This window comes from Pholis gunnellus (assembly GCF_910591455.1).
Source record: "Pholis gunnellus genome assembly, chromosome: 12".
In the NCBI taxonomy this organism is placed as follows: Eukaryota; Metazoa; Chordata; class Actinopteri; order Perciformes; family Pholidae; genus Pholis; species Pholis gunnellus.
Window position 1 is genome coordinate 17,635,757 of NC_136539.1, and position 26,474 is coordinate 17,662,230.

Below are 26,474 nucleotides of genomic sequence, written 5' to 3' on the forward strand. Positions count from 1 at the left end.
GTGTAGCTCAAGAGATATTACATTGAGCATACACTGGAATGGACATAAATGTGCACGTTTATAAAATGCATTACTCTGTAAACTATTACTTTTATCAGATGTCACCTGTGTTGAATTCAGAGGCAGTTCACACGAAAAGCATACAAAAAAAATAGCAAAAAGTAATTGATGGTTTCAGAAGTTTTTATTTTTTGTGTTTAGTCCTCTAATGACGTACAGACCACCTGTAGTCACAGGCATAGTGCTGGAGACCACAATCATTAGTACTTAGTGCTGGTAGTAGGAGGGACTCAGATCTGTAGTATGTTAGTTTTTTTTTTTTTTTCTAAACATCTCCATAGAAAAGAACGTAGACAAACGCTGACTCGATTAAAAGAAGGTTTACGTGTGAGCAGCTTTACATTTACAGGGACTTCAGTGATACCCTTGCTAACTCCCTTTTCTCTGTTATTTGCTGTTGATAGACAATCAATAAAGTACACCCTACTGTTGCAGATGCGTCATTCTCTCATCTTAATGGTTAATCATAGTGGCACGTTAGAGTCATAGGGTGGCACCAGCTCCTATATTCTCCCCCTCCCTGGATTGTGGATTAGTATGGTTTTCCCGTCACCAGCATCTGCTTCGTCTAAGGTTGTTTTAAGGTTCAAGGCGTCAGGCGCTTCGGATCACGTGGGAACATGGAGGTTTGGCGGATGTTGTGGAGACCCAGGTACAGCATGCAGACCCTCTCCAGTCCTGGAAGACATAATACATAATAGACATAATAGTATATTATTTGAATGCAGGTGTTCAATGAAACAGAAAAAAAAAAACATTCTGTCTCCTGTGTGTGTTCCACAAAAAACTGATATTCCTCACCAATGCCTCCACCGCCATGAGGTGGAGCTCCATACCGGAAGGAGTCGATGTATGCCTTGATCTTCTCCAGATCTGTAGCATCACAAAAACAAAGAGGTTGTTAAAGAAACTTGTTGTTAAAGACCACTGATCCAACACATTTCCTGTTGTTGTAATTCACACTGGTCACCAATAGAGGGAGACAGAAATGATATGTAAATCACTTAATGCACCTCTATCGGAGCCATCGCTACACACTACTCTTACCAATCTGGTGATGGACGGCCCTGTCAGTCAGCAACTGAGCATCGTGGACTCTCTGAGCTCCAGACAGGATCTCCTCGCCCCTCATGAACATGTCATATGAGTTGGAGTATTTCTGGCCAAAAACAAAAAGGAAATGTCACATATAAGGGTCAAGAGAAACAGACAATACACGAAGACTTTGAAAGTTAAAAGAAGGACTGCAAGTTGACAGTGCTACAGTCTGGATCAGCACGAGACCACAGTGGTACAGAACGCCAGAAATATTTAAAAAAATGTCTATTAGTACTTGAGTTAAATTCTTCATGACTACACTGCAGTGTCTTTTACTTCTGCAGTAAAATTGTGTATTGTTTGTCAGTCATTGCATTCAGATGGCTGGACAGGCTGCGGAGGAGTCTTTGGCTAGTCTAAAGCTGCTCTCTGGCAGGAATGCAAGTTTAACCGCAGGTCCACCGAAAAATATTCTTAGTCACAAAAATGTACATAACATTTGTCACGGCACATTTCCTACCGTGTAGCCAAGAACTGTGTGTGTGTGTGTGTGTGTATGAGTAGGTGAGAGACTTACAGGGTTGTTTGGATCAGGCATCGTGTAGAAGGGTCTAACAGCCAGTGGGTACTTATCCAGCACATAGAAGTCAGTATCATACTAACGGGGGGGAAAAACAGTAAAAATTGGTTTTAAAAGCCTCATTTTGGATTAAACAGATTCCTGTGGATCAACCGTGACAATGATCTCCCCTTTTATTTCTTTATAATGTGAAATTGTATAATGGATTACTTGAAATGAGTCTTCCTGTTTATGATAGTTGCTACTGTTCTGCACTATAGCTGATGAAATAACTTAGTCAACACTGCTCAGTTCTTTTTGCCATGTGCAGCGATAATGAAGACCATATCAAGTCTTTCTGTATTATTTTGTTTAACTCAATCAAGAGAAACTCCAAGTGGATGATTCCTAAAAAGCTCACTGTAGCTCAGGTGTTATGACTCGGTAATGACATCACCTTGTTTTTTCGGAGCACTCTGATGAAGGCAGCTAATAAGTGCCGACTGTGATGCAGCAACTCATCGAATGACGGCTTTTTATTACTTTAAATCCTCCCACACAGATCCTAATCAGGAGTTGTGACAGACGTTTCTACCTTTAGTGTCCAATCACCAAACGTTTGAGCATACCTTTTCCTTGACAAGACGTCCAAGCAGCTTTTCATTGGGCGTACTAGAGAACAACCAAAAAGACAAAACTGGTAACTTGATCTTATTGTGTCACATTGTTTTGCCGCAACATGCCTGAAAGTGAACAATTTAAAAATACTTAATTATCTTGTAGCGGTTTTACACCAATAGCATAACAAGGAAGTGTTAAACAGAGAAAGGTCAAGAACTATTGCTGAGTTATTGGTCTGTTTTACTTCCTCACTTCAAACTCGTGTCTATTTCCGCTTTTATCAAATGAAATCATCTGACAAAATGAGTGGGATGTGGGACACAGGGCGTGAGACGTATTCTGACCTGAGGTCCTCCTCGTCACCCATCTCCACCCCGGCCTCGTGCAGCATGGCCAAGCCCTCGGTGTACTCCAGCCTCAGAGTGGGCTCCAGGAATTTGAAAGGCTCACTGGGGTACTGCTTGTTCACCGTCTGGATCTCTGTCTGGTAGCTGATGAAGACAGACACGCACACATCAAACCCCCCCTTCTTCTTCTTCTTCTTCGCTCAATAAATGTTCCAGCACATCAGACACATTTCCCTCAATGTTTGTCTTCCAATCATGCCAACTGCCTTGCGGGACAAAAAATCCAACAAGTAAAGCTACAGAAAATTAAATGGGTAACGATAAACTGGCACTAAAATGCAGAATAAGCCATCAGCCTGTGTGGCAGCTCAGAAGCCTCTTCTTTGCTCGGTGCCATATCCAGTCAATGCTGTTCTTCAGCAGCGCTGCAGTGATGGTGGGATGAAAAACAAACAATCAACGTGCATGCCAGAAGAGCTTTAACCACCAGTTTATATTTATCCATGTCTTCAGCTTTAACAGCTCTCTACACATGCTGCACTGATTCACACCACTAGGAGGCAATAACGCCACATCAGCTGATATACACCAACAGCAGTGGGTGACCACACTTCATATGGATTCAACAGCTTTTGTCATCCTCTCCAGGAATTTATCCATTCAAAATTCACCTCTTGTGTCGAGTATGAAAACAAAACTTGAGCCTCTATTCTATGTCATTTGCATCCATTTCTGGCGCAGTTGGCCCCTCACCTCAGCTGACACAAAAGGTTTCAGTAAAGCAAATAGCACAGGGGAAGTAACAAAACATTACAGCCCTATTAGTCTGAGAGCTTTACTGTATGAATCCTAAAATCGTACTTGTCTCTCAGGCCTTTGAAGATCTGCACCATGGTGTCAGTGATGGAGTCAATCACTTCGTGGTAATGGTAGCTGAAGGCCATCTCGATATCCAGACCCACAAACTCAGTCAAGTGACGGTGGGTGTTGGAGTCCTCAGCCCTGAAAACTGATATGAGGCAGATTCAATGTAAATGGAAGTGGAGGAGAAGTGGTAGGTCGCAACACATTTTGCAGTGAAACGGCATTTTATTCAGCGTCGTCACGAAATTAGCAGAGTGTGCCAATTCATGTTCTGTGCTTCATCGAAGCACGATTCACTATTTTGTTTCAGGGGCAAGCGGAGAGGGAGAAGAAGAAAAAAAAAAAAAGAATGACTTTGTTAATTGTGCGATGAGCGCTAGAAACTAAACACTGATTGCAGGTACGATGAATTGATGACATCATGAGAACTACATATAATTAGCCAGAGTTGTGCACGATGGTTGTACAGAGTCAATGTTGGAGGAGCTTACTAATGAGACATTGAGCTCGTCTGTTCTTTTAAATTACAGGTCTTTAGACAGGTGGAGCAGTCTGCACACGTGCGCATGCAAGCAGTTGATTTAACGCTGCGTCTACATCCCACATAAGGCCGAACGGTGTGGAAATCAGGTATGTGCACACGCATACAATGTCACAATGATCGAGAGCTATAAAACACAGCCATGCATATGTAAGGCTTTATACATACCTACTTCTGCTTTTGCATACAGAGTTTTTATCTAGAACCGGCACAGTTTAATGACTCCAGCATACATTAACAGAAAAGAATAAAAACTCCAGACATAACTAACATGACATCCAGTCTTGTGTTTACGTCTGTTTGTTCCGTGACAGACCTCTTCAGCCGATCTCAGATAGTGGCGCCACAGATGTGAACATTTAAACAAACACAGTACTTCTGGCCGAGGAGAGCTGATCCCAATTATCCTTCCTCGCCGAATTGGTGCGACTGTAACTAAGGCAACAGTGGGCAAGCTCATTGTTGCTGCTTTGAAGCAGCGATGACCTTAAGCCCTTTGATTTCTCCGGTGGAGCTCACCGCGAAGCAAACAAAAGACCTCGGTCCGGTATGTAGAATACGGAATGAGCGAGCACCCTTCTCTCAAATGTTTTATTGATCTCGGTGGAACACACAATTGTTCCACCTTAAAATCAGATGCCAGCAGCAAATTCAAATAGAAAGGCTGTGTACAGCATGTTTTTGTATTCATGCAGGCTGTTTTGTTGCATGATGTATATATCCAATCAGATGGTGGCAGTGTTTGCTTACCTAAAAGAACTCGGGGTCTCTTAAAACTCAGTACAGCACCATAAAGTCTTTTTTTTACGACTCCCATTGTGTCACTAACACACTAAGCTCCAGAGCGGCTCTGACCACAGTGAAAGCAACAGAGGGAGGTCTGTTAAAGTTTAACAATCCAAAAGCATTTGCAGCCATTTTCAGACTGTCATCTCAGTTAATAGGGTCTACGCTTTTTCACGACACTCTTGCCGCTCGTGAAGCCGTTTGCCATAAGTGAAGGAAAACGTGTGAGTGGACAGTCGGGAGGCATTCTCACCTGGGCCCACACAGAAGACCTTGTCAAAGTCAGCACAGATGCACATCTGCTTGTACAGCTGGGGAGACTGGGCCAGGTAGGCGCTGGTTTTGAAGTAGGACACGGTGAAGACATTTGCTCCACCTTCACTGGCAGCTAGAAGTGGACAAAGACAACCGTTAGATATGGGATGGGAAAAATAGTTTTTGACAAATGCAGGAAACTGAGTTTTCTCATTTCAAACACCCATACACCCATACACCCCCCCCACACACACACACCTCATGATGATAAACTGTTGCCTGTTCAGCAGATGTGTCAGTTGGGACACTAATTAGCCAGCTGACAGTCATTTTTTTCCTTTTCTTTTTCGGAAAATTAGAATATTCATATGATAGCGGTGTGCCACAGACTTTTTGACTGCAAATTACTGGATGCTGAAAAGTCAATAAAAGTAATAGATTGTTTTCGTTCATCTCAGAAAGTTGCCAAAACAAACAAGGCCAGACTTACATAACGCATCTGCGGTTCTCTATTTGACAAAACACACGTCAGAGCGTTATCTGATCTTCTCATGTTGTCAATAGTAGGGTGGGGGTCCGCACAGCACAAACGGTTCACTGTACGCACTTTGGGTGTTGGCAGACAGGAAGATGCGGTTTTTGCAAAAGCACGCAGTGTTGATTCACAGGTGCCGCCAAAATGAAAAAGCGGCAGTTTTGAATTTAGTAGCGGCAGGCTAAGACGATATCATTGGCTCTTTTAAGAAAAGAAGAAGTGAGAGTGTCAGAAGTTTCATCACAGTTCATTTCAAAAGTGAGAAGCGTGTGGGAGGCCGAGGACTGGAGATCAGTGTACTATGTACTCTGTTGTAAGAATACAAAGTATCCATTTGGACTGCCACTTGCTGTACATTGATTTTTAGAACAAAGCCGGTACCTGATCACCCATGTGCAGCTTTCATTATAAAATTAGATACACATAACGGAGCGTTTTCTCTCAGCTTTAAACAATGAATTCATTTCAGCTAAAGAGTGGAAAGCTTCTTCCCAAGGTAAACTTTATACACGTAGAATACCAAGTCAGCTCTCAACCCCTCATGTTGAGAAAAAGATCCCAGGATAAGAGAGACACTGTGCAAGGAAACGCACAAAATAACTCTCTCTTATGAATGTCTGGAAGGTTTCAGTTTGAATCTTAAGTAGTTTTTTTTCCCCCCAGCCTTCCCTTCTTTCAGTGAAGTGGAGTCTTTTGGGAGCAAGCTTAAGGAAGGCCTCCCCTGTCGAATCAGAGAGGCATTGTGTGGAAATGTAAGCGGAGAAGAGCTGATATGAGGGCTTGGGTCGATGCATCAACATTCCAAGTCTAAAACAATAAAACTCTTTCTCATACGTCTGCTGATTGCGTGAACATAGATGTGCATGACTCACATCGATGTGCATGACTGTGTTTGGGTGCATAAACTAACTGAAACCGTTTTTTGAGCTTCAACTGAACTTCAAACTGAATTGCAGGTCTAGAAAAAATAAATAAAAAATGGACAGCGCTTACAGGAAGTCAACTGTGCAACTGTCACACGATGACTCACAGGACACCTGTGGGTGTTGATATGGAAACAAGCGCACCGCTACTGAAACATCTAATCTAAAATGTTTCAGTGCGCGTTAGTCTTACCCATGGGGCAGGATCAACGTGACAGAGGGTGTGTGTTTGTACCTGATATGATTTTAGGGGTCTGGATCTCCACAAATCCCTTCTTGGTGAGAGTGTCTCTGAAGAGCAGGCACACTCCCGACTGCAGGCGGAAGATGGCCTGGCTGGTGGTCGTCTTTTGGAGGGAACACACACACGGAGAGGCATTACCACACTTAGCGTGATTCATTGAATTTATTACACAATCGTAAAACAGATGTGCGAAAACAAGATTTCTGTCCATGCAACGCCTCCTGACATGACGGGTGAAACACTTATCTGCTGGCAAGGGCAAGCCGTGCGTTAGACAGCGAGAGCCCCAGGTGCTTCCAAACCATCATTATAAATGTAAATGCTGAAACTAAGGCGGGGAGAAAAATTGCTCAAACTAAACCAAGAGATTACTGTAGAAACTTAAGCCCCAAATCCCCCTAAACTGCAACAGTTAGGCGACAGAGCATGTCCAAAAAAAGAACACTAATCGACTTACTCATCTCAAATGACCACAAGATTTCTACAATCGGGCTTTACAGGCTTTTCTACTCCACTTATTATACTCTTTCATGAAGACAGACCCGGGTGCTTCCCATTCAGAATGCACAAGGGCTGCGTTAATTAAAAAAAGGTCTCATTTCTCCCTCTCTTCCATTACTAGTGGCTATCCAGTGCTGCGTAGGTCACGTCTGACTAACAGTTTGCAGAATGGAAAGGTGATAATGTCCATATAGTAGCAAGCTCATTAATCTGCAGACAGTGCTTCAGGGATGTCTGGCTGTAACTTTTTGTAAAGAAGAAGAAGAAGAAGTGGAGACAAAACACTTTTCCCCAACCTTTGAAAAGCAGAGAACCAAATGAACCATGTTCACCTCGACTCCTATGACTAATTTCTGTATTACGTTTTGGGCAGTGGCCCATGTCAAACCTGGGAAACCCAACTTTAAACCAGTCAGTGAATAACCACATTATGAACACATCTGTAGAGAGAAGGTGTCGAGGTGGGTGGGGTCACATGGTGGGTAGCAGTTAGTGTCCTAAAGCGAGGGGCCTCTTGAAATAGACCTGAATGCCTCATGCCTCTCAGTGGCACACGAGACAGAATGAAACCTACTTGTGGTGACGATCCACCGCAGGAAGGATTCAAAGCACGAAAAAAAAAACGTTTATATTATCGGGCTTGGGTTCACACCCTGGCTCACCCACATTCTTCTTTTCAGTAATAGAGCCAAACAACAGATGGATTCTCCGTCACAGACATGTTGTGTACTGAAGTTTGAGTGCAATGCATCAAGCCTCTCTCGCTTGTCTATTGTGCTACAAGTCAGAAGAACGACTTCACTCCAGTATGTGACAAGCACAACAAATCAAACTAAAGCTGAAACGATGAATTGATTTACAAGAAAAGGAATCAGCTATTTCCATAATACTGGTTTCAGCTTCTCAAATGTGAAGATTTGTTCTTTTTCTAGTTGTGATAGTAAACTGACTATAGATTTTGGACCAGTCACTCGAAGAAAACATCCCCTGCGGCTTTAGAGAATCGTGCTTTTTTTCACAATTCTCTGACGTTTTATAGCCCAAACAACTGCATGATAAATCAAGACAATAATTGGCAGATAAATCAATAAAAATGATTGTTAGTTGCCGCTTTTAAATGAACAGATGGTGTACTTAAGATTGGACTGATGCTTGTATGCAATTACAGTATTCCTTACATGCCCGTTAGAGGATTCAGCACCGACTAACTAGTCAGGTTGACTGTCCAAAAAAACACTTGTGAGTCCAGCTGTGTTATGCCAACTAAATTAAAATGAATACAAGCCATATGTGTCACTGTACGACACAGTGGGAAATACGGCTCCTTATGGTTAAGGATGGTCAAGTTACAAGGGGAGCTTTTGTCGGAACTAAATTATTATCGGGGGAGGTTTACGGTTCCCTTTTGGAGTGTCTGTCTGCCAGTGTGGGAACCGCTTTATAGCTTCACTGGGCTCTAAAGTGAAAAACTGATGACAGACCTTCTAGTCCACGAGCTCAAAAGAGCTCAGCGTTACAGAAACAGGTGTTGCTGCGAGGCTCATGAGCTACGCGGCTGGTTGCTGTGGTGTTAGTGCCTTCCTGTCTGCTGCATCGTACACGTGGGAGGCACAGATCAAAACAATGAGGCGCTCTGCGGCTCGGTCTCCACTGCTGCTGGCATAGGTGTAGCACATCGACCACACTGCAAAAAGATTTCTCCCACTAAATCACAGACTGGCTCGTTTTCACTTTAGAGGTTCACCTCAACGATAAAAAATGCCTAACATTTCTCCGCTTATTGTTTTAACGTTGTAGTAAGTAAGATTTATTTATAAAGCGCTTTTCACAGACAGTCACAAAGTGCTTAACAGCAGCAGATTTGGCAGGGCCAACAATTTACATTTAAGAAGGCACAAGAAAAAGTAATAAATTAAAAACATGGCATAAGCGCAAGCCTAGGGCATGAGCTTGAAACAAACGCCAGTCTAAACAGGTGCGTCTTGAGCTGATTTTTGAACGAGTTCACAGAAACAGCAAACCGTAAAGATGCAGGCAGAGCGTTCCACAACCTCGGTGCTACTGCCTCAAAAGCTCGGTCACCACGGGTCGTAAGGCGAGTGTGTGGGACGGACAATAGTTTAACACGTTTGACCCGAGAGCGCGGGCGGGTGGTATAAGGGTGAAGTAGTTCAGCCACATATGTAGGAGTCTGACCGCGTAGTGCTCTGTCAGCGAGAGTGGATCCTAAGATGCCCTTTATTACTCGATACTTTGTCGCATTTGTAAATTTAAGGAGGATTATTAAAACAATTTATTATGATGGAAATAATGAAACTTAAAACAGGAGTGGCCTCGTGTATCTAAAGTAACAGCGTTTTTCATCTCACCAGACGAGCACTCAAGCTTTAAATGTGAACATGTCGCTTGCAAGATTAGATGCATTAAGATAGATACTCCGTGTTTTCTCAGCTCTGGTAGCAACTTACCCTGAGATCAATCACCCGGTTGTCCAGCTTGGTGTCCTGGTTGACTGTGGCTCTGCCTTCCTGAGGGCAAAAGAACCCCAAAAAAAACATCTCATCACAAAAAAACCCTCAGACAATGAAATATTAAACAACTGTTCAGCTCCTGTTCTGTTCTTTGTGTTTGTGGCCAGTGATGTGTAAAATGCTTTTTTCCCCCCTCAGAAGAAAGACAATACCAGGAAACATGCAATATAATATAAGTCATTCTCTGCATAAGATAAATAAATAAAAGCTATTGGCAGATTATAAGCATGCATAAACAACAACTCTCGTGCTATTTATTCCTAATGAAACACGACCAGGCTTATACAGCTTATACCAACAAATTGCAGCAATCATTACAGGGTCAACTGTAAAAAAGAAAAAGAAAATACAAAGTGGGACATCAGGGCAATAAAAGAGAAAAGAAAAACAAAATGAAAGAATAAATGTCTCATCACAGGAGGAACCACAGCTTCCAGGGTCGTGGATGTCGGGCGCTTCCTCCGGCCCCGCTGGGGTTTGAGCTAATAGCCTGTGTCGCCACATCCTGCTCCAAACAGCCCCACGCAGAGGGACAAAAGGTTAGACAGGCGTACAGTCGGATAGGCAGGGCTGCTCAGGCCCGTGTCTCTCGGGAAGGCAGGTGCTGCTGCAAGTGTGTGACTGACATGCTGAAAGCACCTGGGATGCTGCTGCAGCTGCACAGATTGGCTTACTGGATGAACACGGATCAGCTCTCAGCTGTCTCTGGTATGGTGAGAGCCATATATTGATTTGCTCATGATGCATATATTAAAGTAAAGTGATATATCTTTTTGAATGGGATGGATCCACAGCTACAGAAAACCGATAGCGATCTTTCTTCTTCTGCATCCGTTACTAATGATGTTGACGCAACAGTTTCAATCTGTTAATAGAGACGTTTGCGTCAAACAGTAACACTTTGAGTTGAGCAAATGGAGCTTCTTTAGAAAAATATATAATTTCCCAAAAATGCAGGTCAATATCTCTGTCATTGGGTCTTTTTGTTCACAAAGTAACTACATCAAACCTCACTTTACAGACGCTGCATCTTTACAAACAAGCACGTCAGACATTTCAGTTTCCCAAATAAAGATGGACAGCTTGATGAGACGTCTGCTGTACGGGAACTTCATACCGCTGCACTCAAGTCATGCAGGAACACCACTAAAGGATCCAATCACCTGTCTAAAGGTAAACAACCTGTCCACTGGCTGCAGCTAGTTCTGCTAACCTGCCAACTGTTAGTCGTCAATTTGTTTGACAAGACACAGAGCCTACTGCAGGAGCGACCTGCACAGGGCTACACCTACTGAATGATTTTTGATAAGACATGCTGGTTCAAAATTCACAAAACAAAAACATCTTTCTTGAATCGAATCCCCAAGCCCACCACACCAGCGTCAAACTGACTTGCCGTTTGTCACGTCTGCGATTCACACTCCAAAACAAGCAGCCTCAAAGTTTAATGACCATTAATAACCAACTCAACTGTGGGCCGGAAATATAATGACTTCTTAAATGGATCACGAATTCAGAAGGCACCCTAAACCCTGGCTGTTGGCTCTTATAAACACTACGTGATGAAATCACAGTTTGCATGGAGAAGGGGGTGAGTCAGACGAGGTGGCGTTACTCAGCGAATGTCTGGTTAATCAGTACGAGTCATTTTGCTCTTAATGTTGTTTATTTGAACCAGGTTTGATTACCCAATCCTCGGGTTTTTCCGAGAACATATATTTTGATTCTCCTTACTGACGTCTGAGAAAGGACGAAGTCAGTTCACTCACGGATACGCTGCAATTTTGCTTTTAATATTAAGTATACAGATACATTTAGGTTTAGATGTTCATTATTTTGTTGTCACTGTATTGTCAGATCTATGGATGCGTGTCATGAGACTCAGACAGTGGATTCTCACACAGTCACTTCCTGTTTCTCACAATGAAAAGTTGAAGTCTTCTTGAGTTGAAGCAGAGTCTGGAGTCAACAGATCTTTTTTTTATTTTGTCTGGCTGACACTGAGCTGTCTCTTATTGGCCGATTCTTTTCACCCGACAAAGTTGAAAAGTTGAAAGTTCCTCCTTGAGAATGTACCAGATTTGCTATTCCAAGTCTCCTTCACTGTTGGTGGGTGGATTCTCTCTTATCCAGCCAAACCACAACACATAGTGGATCCTTAAGAGGCATTAATCACCCACCTACTGTCATACAATGAGTGTGAGCTGCAGTGCATTGCTTCATTGAAAGGAATGAGTGAGATTCGCTTTGGGTGTCTGCCAATATGTCGAATTAGTGGGCACAGTGCAGAAAATGGCATTAGAGGGTAAATGGTGAGAAGCACGCCTTCCATACCCTCTCATCCATCCATCCATCCATCCTCACCTCTTCCCCTTCTCCATCAGGCCTGACGGCATCCTCCAACTGCAGGGGGAGACGAGGCTCTGCCTGGCTGATGACAAAAATCTGAGAGGGGAAAGAAAGAAAGGCCATTACAATACAGAAGGGTGATAAACCACCAACGTTTCTGTAAGATGTTCTTACACCGGAAAGTACCCGGAGTCCACATAGCACAGCAAGTAAAAGTGAAAAGCACCAACAGCCAAACCTGTTAAAACCTCATCTATGTGTGACTGACTAGGCCGGATGCCACGCTCGTGACGATCATGTGCAGCTCAATACTGAACCGATTTATATTTATGTTTATGTTTTGTTTTTGTTTTTTAGACAGCGTCAGAGTTTGGAGTGTTTGGAGTGTGTGCCTGATATTTTGCCCCCTATCCCTCAAATGTAATGTGTTCACTTCAGTGCCACTAGTATAGTGTATTCATTAAAACAAACACACATGATGTTTCGGAGATCATGAACTGTGTTGAGTGTATGCGCATTATGAACTCTGTGTGTGTGTGTGTGTGTGAGTGTGAGTGTGTGTGTGAGTGTGTGTGTGTTTTCGATGTAACAAGGTGTGCCCACCCTCTCGATGTGCAGCTCCACGTCCTGCTGGGAACAGCTCTCGATCTTCTGCTCCACCTTCCTCACAAACGCCTCCACGTCTATGATGCTCTCCTTGGTGATGCTGGTGGAGACAGTTGGGAGGGCGGAGTGTAAACAACAGATAGCACTTAGAAAACAAACTCATCTGTGTGGGAGGCTAACAGGCTGAGAACATTACACTGGGACTGATGCATGCATGCATACAGACAAGCGGTTTCATGTTTCTTCATGGTGCCATGTGCAAAGGCGTCGTGTGGCATATGGTTGTGTGATTTTGAGTTGGGGTTACAACAAGAAGCAGTTTTTCCCCCAAAATCACCACAAATTGATAAAAATACAGCTGCCACGTGATATTAGCTAACAGGGGGGAAGATGAAAGTTGAGATACCGCAAGCTTGTGGATTTCAAAATAAAACCACTATCCTTCTTCCTCTGCGTCTACTGATGTTAGGCTCAAAATGTTTCACTGTTTCAACACGTCTCTATTAGACCGATTTGGCCGTCTGTTACGGAATAGCTCACAAAATACACCATGACGCCACAATTTTAGAAACTTCAAAATAAATTCAGGACCCTGAAAGGACTCCCATCACACTATTAGTATTTTTCCCCAAAAAGGAGTCCTGTTTTTGCTTTAAAAGAAAACTCTTTGCATCACTTTGAGGGGGTATAAGGCCCTACTTGCCCTAACTGTCCATCAAATGGGGCGTGAGCCATCAAACCAGCTCATTTCGAGGCAGATGGCAGCGAGGACACATTATAGTAATGTGCATAATCACATAGTTCAATAGCCTTTGATTCATTTTGATATCAGTTAAAAAGGAGAAGTAAATAAATCGAAGCCGGAGAGTAAGAGAGGGATTGTTGACCTTTGAGAAAACATGTTGCAGCTTACATCATTTTACGGCTGCTGGAAAGTACCTCGCACAACTACAACAACGCATTGACCCCGACGGGTAGGAATTCCCCAATTGTACAGTTCATAAAGTAAACCGCAGCATGTGAAGAGAACCCGTTTACATTGTTTTTGTTACTATGGGTTTTCAAAACAATGCGGCATCCCACACAGCTTTCTCACTGAAACCCAGAGTATCGTCACAGATAAGAGCGACTGTCTTGCAGCGCAAGGCCAGATGGGAAACCTGCTGTAATCCTTCACTCCTCCTCATTAAAATGCAGTAATGAGGGACTGAACACTGGGGTGCTGCCGTCCCTTCAGCCCCACGACAGCTGCCGCCGTAGTCCTTCCCCTCTAGTAGGAAATCAGTTGGATAAATAAATCCCCACATTAAATAACCACTGTTGCGTGGCCCAGAGGCTGGGCGACTGAGGGGAAACCGACTGATTAACTCACGACAGAGTTGACAGTATCACATGGAGATGAGAAATACGAGTAAAGGGCAGAGCGACTGCTTTCAGACTGAATCAGTGTCCCGGGAACACAACACTGTGGCCATGGAAGACGCATGTGGCGTTTCCTTCAGCTGCTAATGCAGCACTAAATAACCTGACTGAAGAGCAGAGCTCAGCAGACTGACTTTACAACTCCAAAAAGGTGGAAGACGCTACGCATAGTGGATGTTTTTCCAATCCTGTTGTTTTCAGTCCTCGTGCCAGACGTTACCCCTCAGGACCCGAGATCTATCTCAAACTCTCATTATCCTGCGAGACTTTTGACCGCTTTATCGCTGAGGCAAACAAAAAGACGGACAGAGATTAAAGATTCAGCAGACATCAGGGCTGCAAAAAAACAAAACAGGCCTTTTGCAGACCAACATGATGGTTTCCCAAACTGATGCAGGACACCTGCTACATTCAGAGTAAGAGACGTTGCAATGAGTCTTTTAAATGAAATGTCATTCACCTCCATTGCGTTGAAGTGGAACCAGAACAAAACCCAAAGAATCTGATCGGCTACGTACCTGTAGAGGTAAGTGAGAATGTTTTTAAAATATGGGTGAACTGACCCTTGAAACTACTTAAGAGAACTTTTGATGGAGGGCTGCTGCTCTCATTGACTAGTGAGGGTCTCATACAGGGCATGCTCGGACTGACTCAGCCAATTCAGGATTGAATCAAACCTCAGTGCACACAACAACCAGCCACAGTTCCCTTCTGCTCTACAGTGGGCACTCGAGAGGTACTCGAGTGGTGTTAAGTTAGCAAAGCCTGAAGATCACTTAATTAAATAGTGCGAGTGAGAGGAAAATGACTTGGACACACAATATGTGAAAGGAGACCACCCCTGCAATGCCATAACGGCCCTCGGCGTGATTATGAGAGGATTTACTTGTGATCCAGGGGTTTTACCGAGCTCGTCAATCATCGCACCAAAGTGTGTGAAACTAGACGTGGGCCAGAAAGCCACAGGAACCGATAGGACCAGCTGTTAAAGACTTAAATATAAAGCTCGCATATAGTTTTGATCCTACCAGCAACGCTAAAAAAAAAACGCTCTTGGTAAATTGTTACATTGTAGCGTAACTTTGCAATTTCTTTGTTTTGTTGCAAGACCATGTTGTCTTGGCAATCGTGTAACCACGACATTACAGAATCAGATTGAGAAACTGCTACAAATAAAGCAAATCATCCGGCAGTTACAAAACACAATATCCTGCGAACATGATGCAAACTTTCCTACAACGCTAAACACAATGCAGTTTGAAATCACTGCTCCGTTCTACGTGTTCGGCGCTGAAGCTACAAAGCAACTTTTACTCAGACGGCTGGGAAGCAGGTCGGCTGAGTGCGCGACACGGTCAGGCGATTCTGACACTTCTAACAAAGTGGGGTCAGTGTGTTCAGGCTGCGGAGGTCAAGACTCGGGTGTGAGCAGCAGTGACGTCGCCCTCATTAGAAAAAAAATGTTCTTGGGTTTAGTTTCCTGTAAACCTCAACATACGGCAAGACATGGTATCAGGAATGTGTGTAAAATGGTAATTTATGCACATTCTCATCAGTCATTTAGTAGCTCTGATTTGTTTGGATTTAACTCAGTGCGTATATAAACTCCGTCATTAATCAGTTACTCATTCCATGAAGTCTTTCGTGTGTTAAAATAAATCTGGCTGTATGCAGGTCGATGTTTCTCACCGTAGTACAAGAAATGCTATTTTATATACCTTTTAAAAGTCTTTTGTAGGACTGCTTTGCAGCTACTACGCTGTGGAGAGACACTGGTCCTCTGGTCAACCCACAGTGGCCTCAGCGCTGTGTATGAGGTGATCGTCTGCAACAACAAGGTGGCTCCCGCATCTCAATGATGTTGGAAACTGCTCAGCCAGTGATGTGCTTTTAATAGCTTTAATCAAACGGATTCCTTTAAACTTTTTTGGAAGATTTACTGGGAAACCGCAGACGTGGCTGTAATGCTACGGTAGCTGCTGCTGCTGCTCAATAGGAGGCTCGTTTTAAATACAGCTGCAATCTCTGCATTGCTCAAGTTCTTTATTATCCAACGTCTTAACTGCCATTTCGGTGTGTTGGATTACAGTTGTGGGTGTTGCCCTTCGCTTGATTAAGCAACATCTGAAGAGGTGCCATTTAAGAAATACATGATAACTATGTGCTTCCCCATTTACAAATATGTTCAATTCATCAAACAATGGAATGGAAAGCAGTGGAGAAACGGATGAATTTGCACATCTGTTTAAAAGTGCTGCATGTTTCATGTACATTAATGTGTGATATTTTAAAAAGCATTTCATAAAGGACTCCCCTAGTGAACATACGTCAGCCTAAAGCAGCATTACTCAGCCCCCACCCCCCCTCCACCCTTCCGCCTTTTTTAATAAAGTGCATATCCGCTGATAGCTGCATTCATTCATTGACGACCAGTAATGGGCTACACTTTGGCTGCTAACATGAATAATGATGCTTGGCTCTGAAGTATTTCTTCCTCCGCTGATCCGAGCTGCTGTATCTGCCATCTCGACAGGAACTGCTCCATTAAAACACCGCTGTATGCCGCCTTGTTAACAGCCAGCTTTTGTTGTTGAGTGAAAAATGATGGATTCCCCCAAACGTCGCCCCCCCTCGCCCCCGCCTTTTTACTCAGAATGTGTGAAAATGGATCGGTGGGCGATTAGGGACCAGGTTTTTCCCACCATTGTTTTTGCCCTCTCCGACAGGAAAAGCAGTCTCGGTACTCACTTTGCGGCAAACTTGACCATCTGCTTGCTGGCACGATCTCCCACAGCGACCAGTGCCTGCACGTTGAACTGCTGTTGGCGCAGGACCAAGAAGCATTGCTTCCCTGAAAACAAAAACAACAACAACAACAGATAGCGCCGTGGCTGTTAAGATCTCTTTTTACGCAAGCTTAACAGGCTTGTCACAATAAAAGCTTGGGCCCTCTCTCTGAGGCAACAGTGCCTTCGTTCAGTCGAAGGCGCCAGCTGCAAGGACCTTCCTCTCGACAGGTAAAGTGTCAAACATATGGGACCAGAGTCCTCTCTTTGAAGAGCACTGTGTGGAGAAAGGTTGATTACTACCTTCCTAACAAACACACACACCTAGGAGGAGTGTAAACAAGTTAGCCAACAGAAACCTCGGGCAGTAGACAGTCAGACCACCCAGGTACTTTGATGTTTGTTGCCCGTGAGAAAGGGGGGGGGGGGGGGGTGATGGAGATAATAGCAATGCCAAAATCCCACCAACAGACGCACCTCATCCCAGACCAAATCAGGATGTTATTCCGCTCACACGGACATCCTTACAGCGAGCAGAGAGAATGAAGACATGAGTGGAGGGGAAGTGACTCTTGACTCTGGAAGTTATTGTGAAAGGAAATGGCCAAAAAGATAATCATTGAGACCCTAGTTCATTTGTAATTGCAGGTTTAGCAGAGCAGCAGAAAAGGGCTGACTCAGAGAAGTAATAACCCAGCAGGGCTGAGTAGCTTCATTGTATTCAAATAGAGCGGCTCCATGGCCGCCAGTAGCAGGAACCCGGCAAATAGAGGTTATCCGAGTTTGCAGTCGGCAGCGACATGCTAGTCAAGACAATGATATCAAAAACACCCTCAGGTTGTCAAACTCTGCCCGCCGTGAAAGGAATGAAAAAAACAAAACAAAAGAACTGCTCTGCAAGTCTGCGCACAATCGCACAAAAGGAATATAAAGTAGAGAACGGGTGAAAGTCGCTTAAAATTGATATTTCATACTGGGTTACAGTTTGGATTGGATTTTTCGCAGTCAAAGCTTCCTGTCTCTGAGTCTCCATGCTGATCAGCCTGCAGAGAGTGTTATCAGTCATCTTGGTCATGAAAATATAAAAGCAAGTCAGAGGCAACCGGTTTGGTCTTGAAAAGAAAGGGAGTGACGTAGAGAGCTGGCCCAAGGGCAGAACTTTTAAACAATTGACTATAGCGCACCGAGGATTAGCACGGGGGTCATCTAATCTTGCCTGTTTGTGTCTCTAAGCTAAAAGAAAAGAAGTGAACAAAGATGAGGTGTGATCTCACCTTTGGCTCTGCTGGTGTGGACTCGGGCACGCAGCCAGATCAGCTGGTCAGCTTTCTCAGGAGAAAGGTCTTGGACGCGCACCAACACCCTGTCTGGCTCACACACACACACATAAAGGACTTATTACTTCAAAGGACATTTCTGCCTCGATTTCACCACCTCTGTGTAAAGAATCTAACACCCCTCCTAATCCCCCCCCATGCACACTCCCAAAGGCAGAAAGAAATCTGAATAAGCATGCATGTGCATGTGCAGACATACGCACAATAAAATGCTCAAATTACAGAGGTGCCTAATAAATAAGACACACTAGGAGGGCTGCTGAAAAAGCTGTCTAACTCGCCCATTCTCTGTGGGCTATATGACAAATTGACTCTAGTTTCACCTGTGTCACTCAGAGGCATGCTTTCTCCTTATTATCAGCGAGCAGGAGAAGCAGACACCGAGGCTACACCAGAGAAAACAGAGCCGCCCGTTTGGCTGAGAACTCTCCGTCAACCCACATGAAAGCCCCACCGCCCCCCACACACACACACACACACACACCGTCCCAATGGCTCGGCATGCAGGTGAAGGAGGCCCTAGTTTGTTTGCTGCCACTGGAGCTGAAAGAGCATCCAGACAGATGGACGACCTCGACAGGTCCGCCTGCTGCCTCTTTCATCCGGGAGCGATCGCACACTATTAGTTACTGCAATTATCGCCGCTGCAATCGCGTTGAGAGAAGAGACCAGAAGCATTTTTCCTGATGTCTATCAGCTCTAATCGTGTTATCTGTAACTCCTGACAGACAGATTAAGGTAATCTGAGAAGTTCTGGATCAGGACGTCGTCTTGTATCACAAAACATAAGAATTTGAGAGTTGCGGCACATTCTTTATTTCAGGATGCCTCCTCACCACAAGAGTGGATGTTAAGATGAAATATGCCGTTTAAAACCTTTGCACCAAAGCATCTATGTTCAACCTGCGCATGTGTGACTTTAATGAGTGACTTGCAAGAAGAAGGAACTTTGCTACACTTTGTCTAGTTTATAATTGCACCAGTTTAAGACATTAACCCAATTAAAAAAAAAAACATAAAACACATTTTCAAGCACATTTTTAAATGAACTACTATCCTTGGTAAGGCCAAAGCCAAACACGGTAAAATAAAAAGACACAGCAGCTTGTAATGATGTGTGTTTTTAAGAGACTTCCACTTCTTAAGTGCCAGATGATTGACAGGAAATTGAGAATAATGCAGCACACAGATAAGAGGAAAAAAAGCACCCAACACTAATAAATAATATGAAAACAGACATCTGGTCGAATGAGAGGAAGTCTTTTTGTTTACTCTGGATAATCCTATTCTGAGAATTTATTTGCGATAAAGCGTGAATATATTTTTCATGCACTCCGCTGATATTGTGCAGACACGCGTTTGGAAACGAGAGCGGCAACAGGGACAGCTGTCACATCATGAAATATACTAGAAACTATCTGAAGAGAGTCGTTCCGTCAAATGGGATGAATGGAGGCAGAGGCAGAGCAAAACGTTACTTCTACCAAGAGAAACCACATTCAACCCTTCTTAAAACATCAAATATCACCGCCTGCGACAGAGAAACATGAAGTCACATTAAGGAGAAGCAAAATGTTTTTGTGATTAGTACTTTTGTGATTAGTACCATTGCAAATCTTGTGTTTTCAGCAATGAGAGGACGTTTGGTTGTTGAGTGAAGGAAGTAACTTTCTTACTAACCCAGTTTCTGTTGGGACTGGACCATCGCCGCCACGCCATATCTGTCCTTGGCGAAGTCCTGAAAGAAAGAAAGCGTGACATCTCCGCCCATTTCATCCAACGGCTAAATAAAACATTGCGCCACTTTGAGCGTGTGCTCATCAACTCTATTATTCTCATAACCAAACTCCACCGCCATGATTTCATAAGCGACGGTCTGTCTACCACATGTGAGATAACAGACAAATAATGACTCTTATCACAATCTCAGGAGGAAATTGCCAAATGGGTAAAAACAGAGACACAGAGTTCAGTGTGCAGGCATTTGCATACAAACTGTTGCAAAAAAGGTGTGACGGCAGAGGTAGAGTGAGGCTGGGGATTGATCTGAGAGGATGAGCACTGTGGTCCCGTGGGGGATACTTACATCTTCCTCGGTGCTTTGCTGTTCGGCAGACTGAAACACAAGGAGGACACCGGGATTTAAAGGGCATTGCAAATAGCCAGGAAATAACAACAAGAGGACAATCTATTAAATTCTAACGTTTAAACGTTTTGCTACAGCAGTCACGTGAATTGTGTTTTCATCTTGCGCTATCAGGGGTTTGAATAAAATGTATAAATCATCGCTCCGTCCTGGAGCCGAGCCTTGAATCCCTGGAATGCACTGCTCTCCTACATGTTGCCCGAACACATCATAGACAATGAGTAATGGCAGGAGGAGATATTGCTTTGTAATAGAAAGAGCGTAAGTGGACAGATTCTTTATCTCTGCATTGACTTCTAGGCAAATGACTCCCAGAGTGCGATGAGGTTGTGTCTTGGCAAAGTTACAATTCCATTTCCTATGCAAATTGATATTGGTGTACGGAAATGGCTGGTGGCGGCGGAGTGAATTGGAATCGGCCAACCTCGATATGATGATCCAGTCACATGATGGATGATATTGCAGCTCACGATCAAATGGATATAGACCGGCTACAGCCGTGAAGCGACCCGACTCTCACGTGGGCCACTAAAGTGACAAGTGTCAGCACAAAAAAAAAAAAAAAGTGCACGACGGCAAATAACCGAGCTAACACTGCACTCGATGAACATTCAAACTCAACTTCCAGGTCCTCCCCGAGGCAATGCTTCCTATGCCACACCGATATAGGCAGCAACAGCCAAGATATAAAGCAGTGACAACACCTGCTACTTCCGTGAAACATGCCGACAGGGCGAATTCAGCTGGAGGACAGGATACTTTGCTGCTTCCCCCTATAAAAGGGCTGTTGGATCATGACACACTGAGGCAGAGGGAGTCTAATTAGTCTCGGATAAGCCAGTGTCAAGCTAGCTGACACATTTTAAACAACGGATACAGACTAATCATTTATATCCTGCAGATTTTTGCTTCGACGGACTGCCTGAGGAAAATGATACCGACCTCGTTGCGCTAATTGGATATCAGTCAAACTTAACCGACCAACCCACAGTAAATACTGAGCTAATTCTGATACTGTAATCTACTTCTGTGACTCATCACATCCAGCATGGGCTTCACAAAAAAAATACATTTAATGCGAAAGCAGCGGAAGGCCGTTACTGTGAAACCAGATGTTCGCCGATGTTGATTCAGTCAATGTGGTTCTAGGAGTACATTAATGTCTGGAGTAAAACTGTCTACAGTCAATGTGCTTAATTGTGGCCACATTGTTAAAGGGACAGTCGGCTGTGGTGTGACAGGATTTCCTGGATATTAAATGTTCGTCTGTAGCGGTCCTGGTAATATTTGTTTATTGTGTACTAAAGTATGACATCATATGATTAAACTAGGTTGAAGTCAAATAACTGCGGATGTATTTATTGTTGCTTTGTTAAAAAGACATAAGTTAGGCTTCATCCTATGGGAATTAAGAACGTGCCCACATTCTCAAATGTTGGTGGTGAGGAGCAGCAGTGTGTATTTATGGACAGTCTGAAGATTACACTGTACATCAACTACCACATGACAACTTTACTGCTAATTCCACTTCTGCTCTGATCCCCAACGCCTGTCCGCGTCCACCCTAACTCTCACACACTAACATTACGCGGTGAACTTCACTGCTCTTGTAAAGGCTCCCTCTCAATCTCTCAAATGAGTCTTTCTGGGACAAGGTTCGCAGGTCAAGTAAGAAACGAGTTGTGCAGCAACAGCCGCGTACGTAATGAGGAAGTGAATCAGCAAAATCGATCACGGGGGCAAAGACGTCATCAGTGGAAACATTGTAGCAAAAGAGCCGAAGCCGGTGTGGAAGCTCTGACTCAACGTGTAACATGAACGACAACACTAACTTTAAGCAATGGTGGAACTTCATCCCCTTGAGTTTGGGTTCAGGCATCAGTGTCAAATCAACTCGTTGCATCTCCAAAGCTCCTACAAATCCAAAACCAGTGACATCTGTGGCAATGAAACGCAGATGATTGCACCGATTGCTGTCACTTCATATATGCTCGTGAGATACAAAAAACAAATGTGGCACTCCAAGTACTTTGACCCTGGCTACTGATCCACATGCTTTGTTGCATATACAGAAACACGGTACTCAGTTTGCACAGCATGAAAGGACAAAAAAAAATCCTGTGCAATCCTGATTTATTTTACTAGACTTTACCAGATAAAAAGGTTGTAAAGTGAGTGTTTGACAGTGTGTGGGATTTCAAGTGAGTTACTGTGTAGAACGTTTAAGGACCTCTCAACGTGCACACGAGTTAAGAAGCGCTAGCATGTCGTGAACTCAGTGTAGAAAATAGCACTTTGTTTGGCTAGACATAAACAAATCCAAAATGACAGGAATACTTAAACAATGGATACTCTTGCCCCCCTGCGGCTAACCGACCCTCCTGGACCCACAATGCCCTGCAGAACCGCACGTCACAGCCTTGCCAGCTGTAAGAGGGGGAGGCGGATGTGAAACAACAAACCAGGAAAAAAAAGAAAAAAAACAACAACACTGACCAGCTTGGCCTGTTTCTCAGCCTTCTTTGCAGCTTTCTCCGCTTCCTTCTGCTGTTTCTTGAGGCCCTTCTTTGACTGAGCCTGCTGCTCCTCCTCCTCCGTCCCCCTGAAACAGGAAGAGGTACACGGCACAAACATTTAAGTCAACTTCCACCTTCTATTTCTCCTGCGGCCCCGCGAGGAAGTTGTTGACCGCCTGGGAAAATGCATTGTGAGCCATCGCCGCCACCCCCCCCCCGGCTTCTGAGTCCGAGCAGTACCTTTAATCCCATTGTTGTTTCAAACCAAACAGCTGTAGCCTGAGTGAATGGAGAGATGAAGAGCTGGCTAAAAGCGGAGACGTCAGAAAGTACGATTAGCTCGATAAACACTAGAAGAAAGTAGTCCCAGCGGCACTTTCTAATCCATTAAATTGTTTATGTAGAGTTTACGGTTTCATCCGATTAGGATAACATTTAGTTTTATCTGAAAGTAAAGGTGTCTTTATTTGCTAAATGCCACACTACACGGCACAACACAATGGCAGTGCTGATAAGCATGCGCCTACCAAGTAAAGGTTGTTTTATAGCAGCAACAGGACAGTAGACTAAATACAACACGACACTCTTATCAACACAACATGCAAAAATCGCCATAAATCAAATGTTCAGCTTAAGTTTTTAGTTAATTAAAAAACTGCCTTTCAAACTGAAAATAAAAGAGAAGTGCAATGATTTATGCCGGCCTACACTGCTTCATTAGGGCGGTACCTGTGGCTGACTGAGGAAGAGATAAGACAATACGTTAGGTCAAAGGATAAAAAGGCCGTCAAAGAAACAGCTGCAATAAACCAGGTGGACACAGACTTGGTATCACAAATGTTCTGAACTTTGCACTTTTCCCCCCAAAATCAGACTTGTGTGTGCTAAGACTGCAGATCAATGAGTGAGTGCAGTTTCCCCAATCGCCAGGTGTGTAGTGCTTGAGGAAGCCTGGGAGAAAAATGGGAGCTGCTCCTATTTAGTCACAGGAAACAACAAAGACCAAAGGGCGACTATACATAGCAATAAAGCCCAAACAAGAAACAAAAGTCACACAAGAGCACGTCCTCGTCTTCCAAGGGAGGACTGCAGACCATGTTTTAGACTTCCTCAAATGTAAAACTAGCACTGTTCCAACGACCTGTCGACAAATCCTTTTTGATTTCCCATGAGAACTTTTTATGTCATACGAAAATAGCTGCACTGCACTAAGATCCCATATCACCGTCACTCCTGAAGATACATTTGTCGTACAATTGATTTAAAAATGTACTGTTTTGAATTAGCATAGCAGATATTAAGCAAACAACAAAACGTACATATGAGTAGCCTAATGCTACCTTGAGTTGTGGACGTGTTATGAATCTGGACTAAAGATTAAAGGATTTTTTTACCCGCAAAAACAATCACTTGTTGCACTTTGGCAGAAACAGTTCTCACACGGACGAGTAGCGCACCTGTGCAAGCATGAAGCATTTTAAATAGCAAAAAGGCATGTGTTTGGGAAGTAGTGGGCGTACGACTGGATAAATAACACCTGGATTAAACCACACGAGTTTTGTGAGAATTCGTAAACTGATGATTTGATGGAGTTCCCCATTTACCTCAATTCAACAACCACTTTAGCCATTTTTGGATTCTTCGTTCGGCCGTAGAGGCATTCGGGACAAACTAAGTTTCCTTCATGAAAGTGTGAGTATAAAGTAGATTATGGGGGTGAGGTGTTCCTGTACTCTACCGTAGTCACGGTTCATAGCACGGCCAACACAAGGTAGCATTAGAATACTCATATGTATGTTTACAACAGGGATACGTATTCCTGTTTAGATAAAGAACGATTAAGACGCACACGGGCTGGTGTTTATATGTTCCTCCAACCAGTTGGATTTGTTAAACTGGATTTGTTAACCACCGCCCCACCCCGAGGCAAGTGAGGCGAGTCTGAATCAACTACAAACTGCTGTCATAATAACACTAAAAACATAAACTTTGGGGTTGTCCATTCTTCAAACTGTAAAATGAACAGAAACATGATTATATGTTTCACAGTTAAACATAAACAGAGAATCCCATTTGGCAACTACCGACAATCAGTGAACTGCCTTAACTGAACAACAGATATTGACAGTTGAGTGAACACGTAACATAAAAACAATAAATGGATGAAACAGTAGCACAAAATCCCCGCATGAGGCTTCGTCATCCAAGATCTTTACTTTAAAAAAGCAAGCTAAGCGGTCCTACAACTAGCCAGCCAAACATTTTGAGTGTTTATTTGTTTCTGGTCACTCAGTGCATTTTATATAAGAAGTTAAAGTAACTTGAGGTGGACTTCCTTCCTGTCTAGAACTCAAACTTTAAAACAGAACTTGGCTCATGACCAGAGGAGACACTGACAGGGGCACAGCGGTGGAATGTGACAGGTTGGGATGTGCAGAGTGCAGACTAACATCTTGGAATATGACTCAAGATGTTATCTGGGTGATAAAGGAGTCAGTTATCAACTATGGATCTTTGCACTATTTGACATAATTACTTCATTCCCCTTCAAGCTTTGAGTCTGCAACAAAGTGGACTTGATATAAAGGCTGACATTGTTTTTAATATTAAGCTATTAGATGACGAAATCACAAGACACCTAAGGGACTTTGTAACATCTTGGCACCTGAATCTATCAAAAGGCAAATCGCTTATTGAGCCAGGCTATCATAAACTGTGCGACTCTTTCATGTTAATCGTTGTTTAAAGAGAACAAATCCCTACAGCGGATACTTAATCCGTACGGGCTAATCTTCTGTTAATCTTTATATTGCTGCTATTCAAACCTTTTGTTCACGTGAGAACAAACTTCATGATGGCTTGACTTAAACTGTCAGATGATGCAATCTGCTGCACGTTCAGGTAATGCTAGCTAGTTGCTACCCGTAGTACTGCTAGCACCCGCTCGTGAAAGCGCCTCTGCGAGACGTTGGTTATGACACACACAACTCCCCCACTATTCTTACCCCTGAGCTTCCTCTTTAGTCATGTCGAGCTAGATTCTTGGAGAACGAGGACAAAATGTTTTCACGGCTGTTTGGCAGAGAGAAGCACCACATCAGCTGTTCGGAGCATGGACGTGCACCGGAAGGAAGGACTTGTTTTGACGGAGCACCAAATGCCGGATGCTTTGGGTTCCGGCTAGAAACGAGTGTCTTTAATGTGTAGTTCCGACTAACTTATTTGGTCATGCCTCATCATAGCGTAGACAAAATAATGGAAGCACCTGATGGACAATGGCTTTAACCGTATCTCAGGGTCAATTAGATCATAGTTATACATGCTGCTGCGAAATGGGATCATATTATGCCAATTAGAAATAAGGAGGCTCGTCTGATAAGTGAAATATCTGAATAACATGACAAATTGGACATAGCCTTCATTAAAAACATTTTTCTCTCTCTCTTGCACTTACATATAAATATAAATAACAGCTAGAAACAAGGACAACAACGCTGGACAAATAAA

At 43.5% G+C, this 26,474-nt stretch overlaps 1 protein-coding gene across 1 annotated transcript; it reads right to left on the minus strand.

Moving 5' to 3' along the window:
• Positions 1-169: 169 nt before the first annotated feature.
• On the minus strand, positions 170-26,112 carry dars1 (aspartyl-tRNA synthetase 1). The gene is made up of 18 exons (XM_079170605.1): positions 25,973-26,112; positions 22,948-23,053; positions 20,392-20,421; positions 19,986-20,043; positions 18,243-18,335; positions 16,931-17,033; positions 12,758-12,860; positions 12,170-12,250; positions 9,743-9,802; positions 6,765-6,876; positions 5,070-5,204; positions 3,487-3,634; positions 2,623-2,769; positions 2,287-2,329; positions 1,676-1,756; positions 1,108-1,219; positions 862-933; positions 170-738 (listed from the first exon to the last, which is right to left on the minus strand). The coding sequence occupies exons 1-18, from the start codon at positions 25,993-25,995 to the stop codon at positions 647-649; spliced, it is 1,599 nt and encodes a 532-aa protein (XP_079026731.1). The 5' UTR covers positions 25,996-26,112; the 3' UTR covers positions 170-646.
• Between the last annotated feature and the right edge of the window lie 362 nt (positions 26,113-26,474).

What these genes read in the sequence shown, in the direction of transcription:
- dars1 (XM_079170605.1), bottom strand. Translation starts at nt 25,995, where the DNA reads ATGACTAAAGAGGAAGCTCAGGG. An exon ending in CTGATGGAGAAGGGGAAGAG is followed by an intron (nt 9,803 to 12,169) that starts GTGAGGATGGAT and finishes TTTTGCCCTCAG; the next exon opens with GAAGGCAGAGCCACAGTCAA. An exon ending in GACGTCTTGTCAAGGAAAAG is followed by an intron (nt 1,757 to 2,286) that starts GTATGCTCAAAC and finishes CCCCCCCGTTAG; the next exon opens with TATGATACTGACTTCTATGT.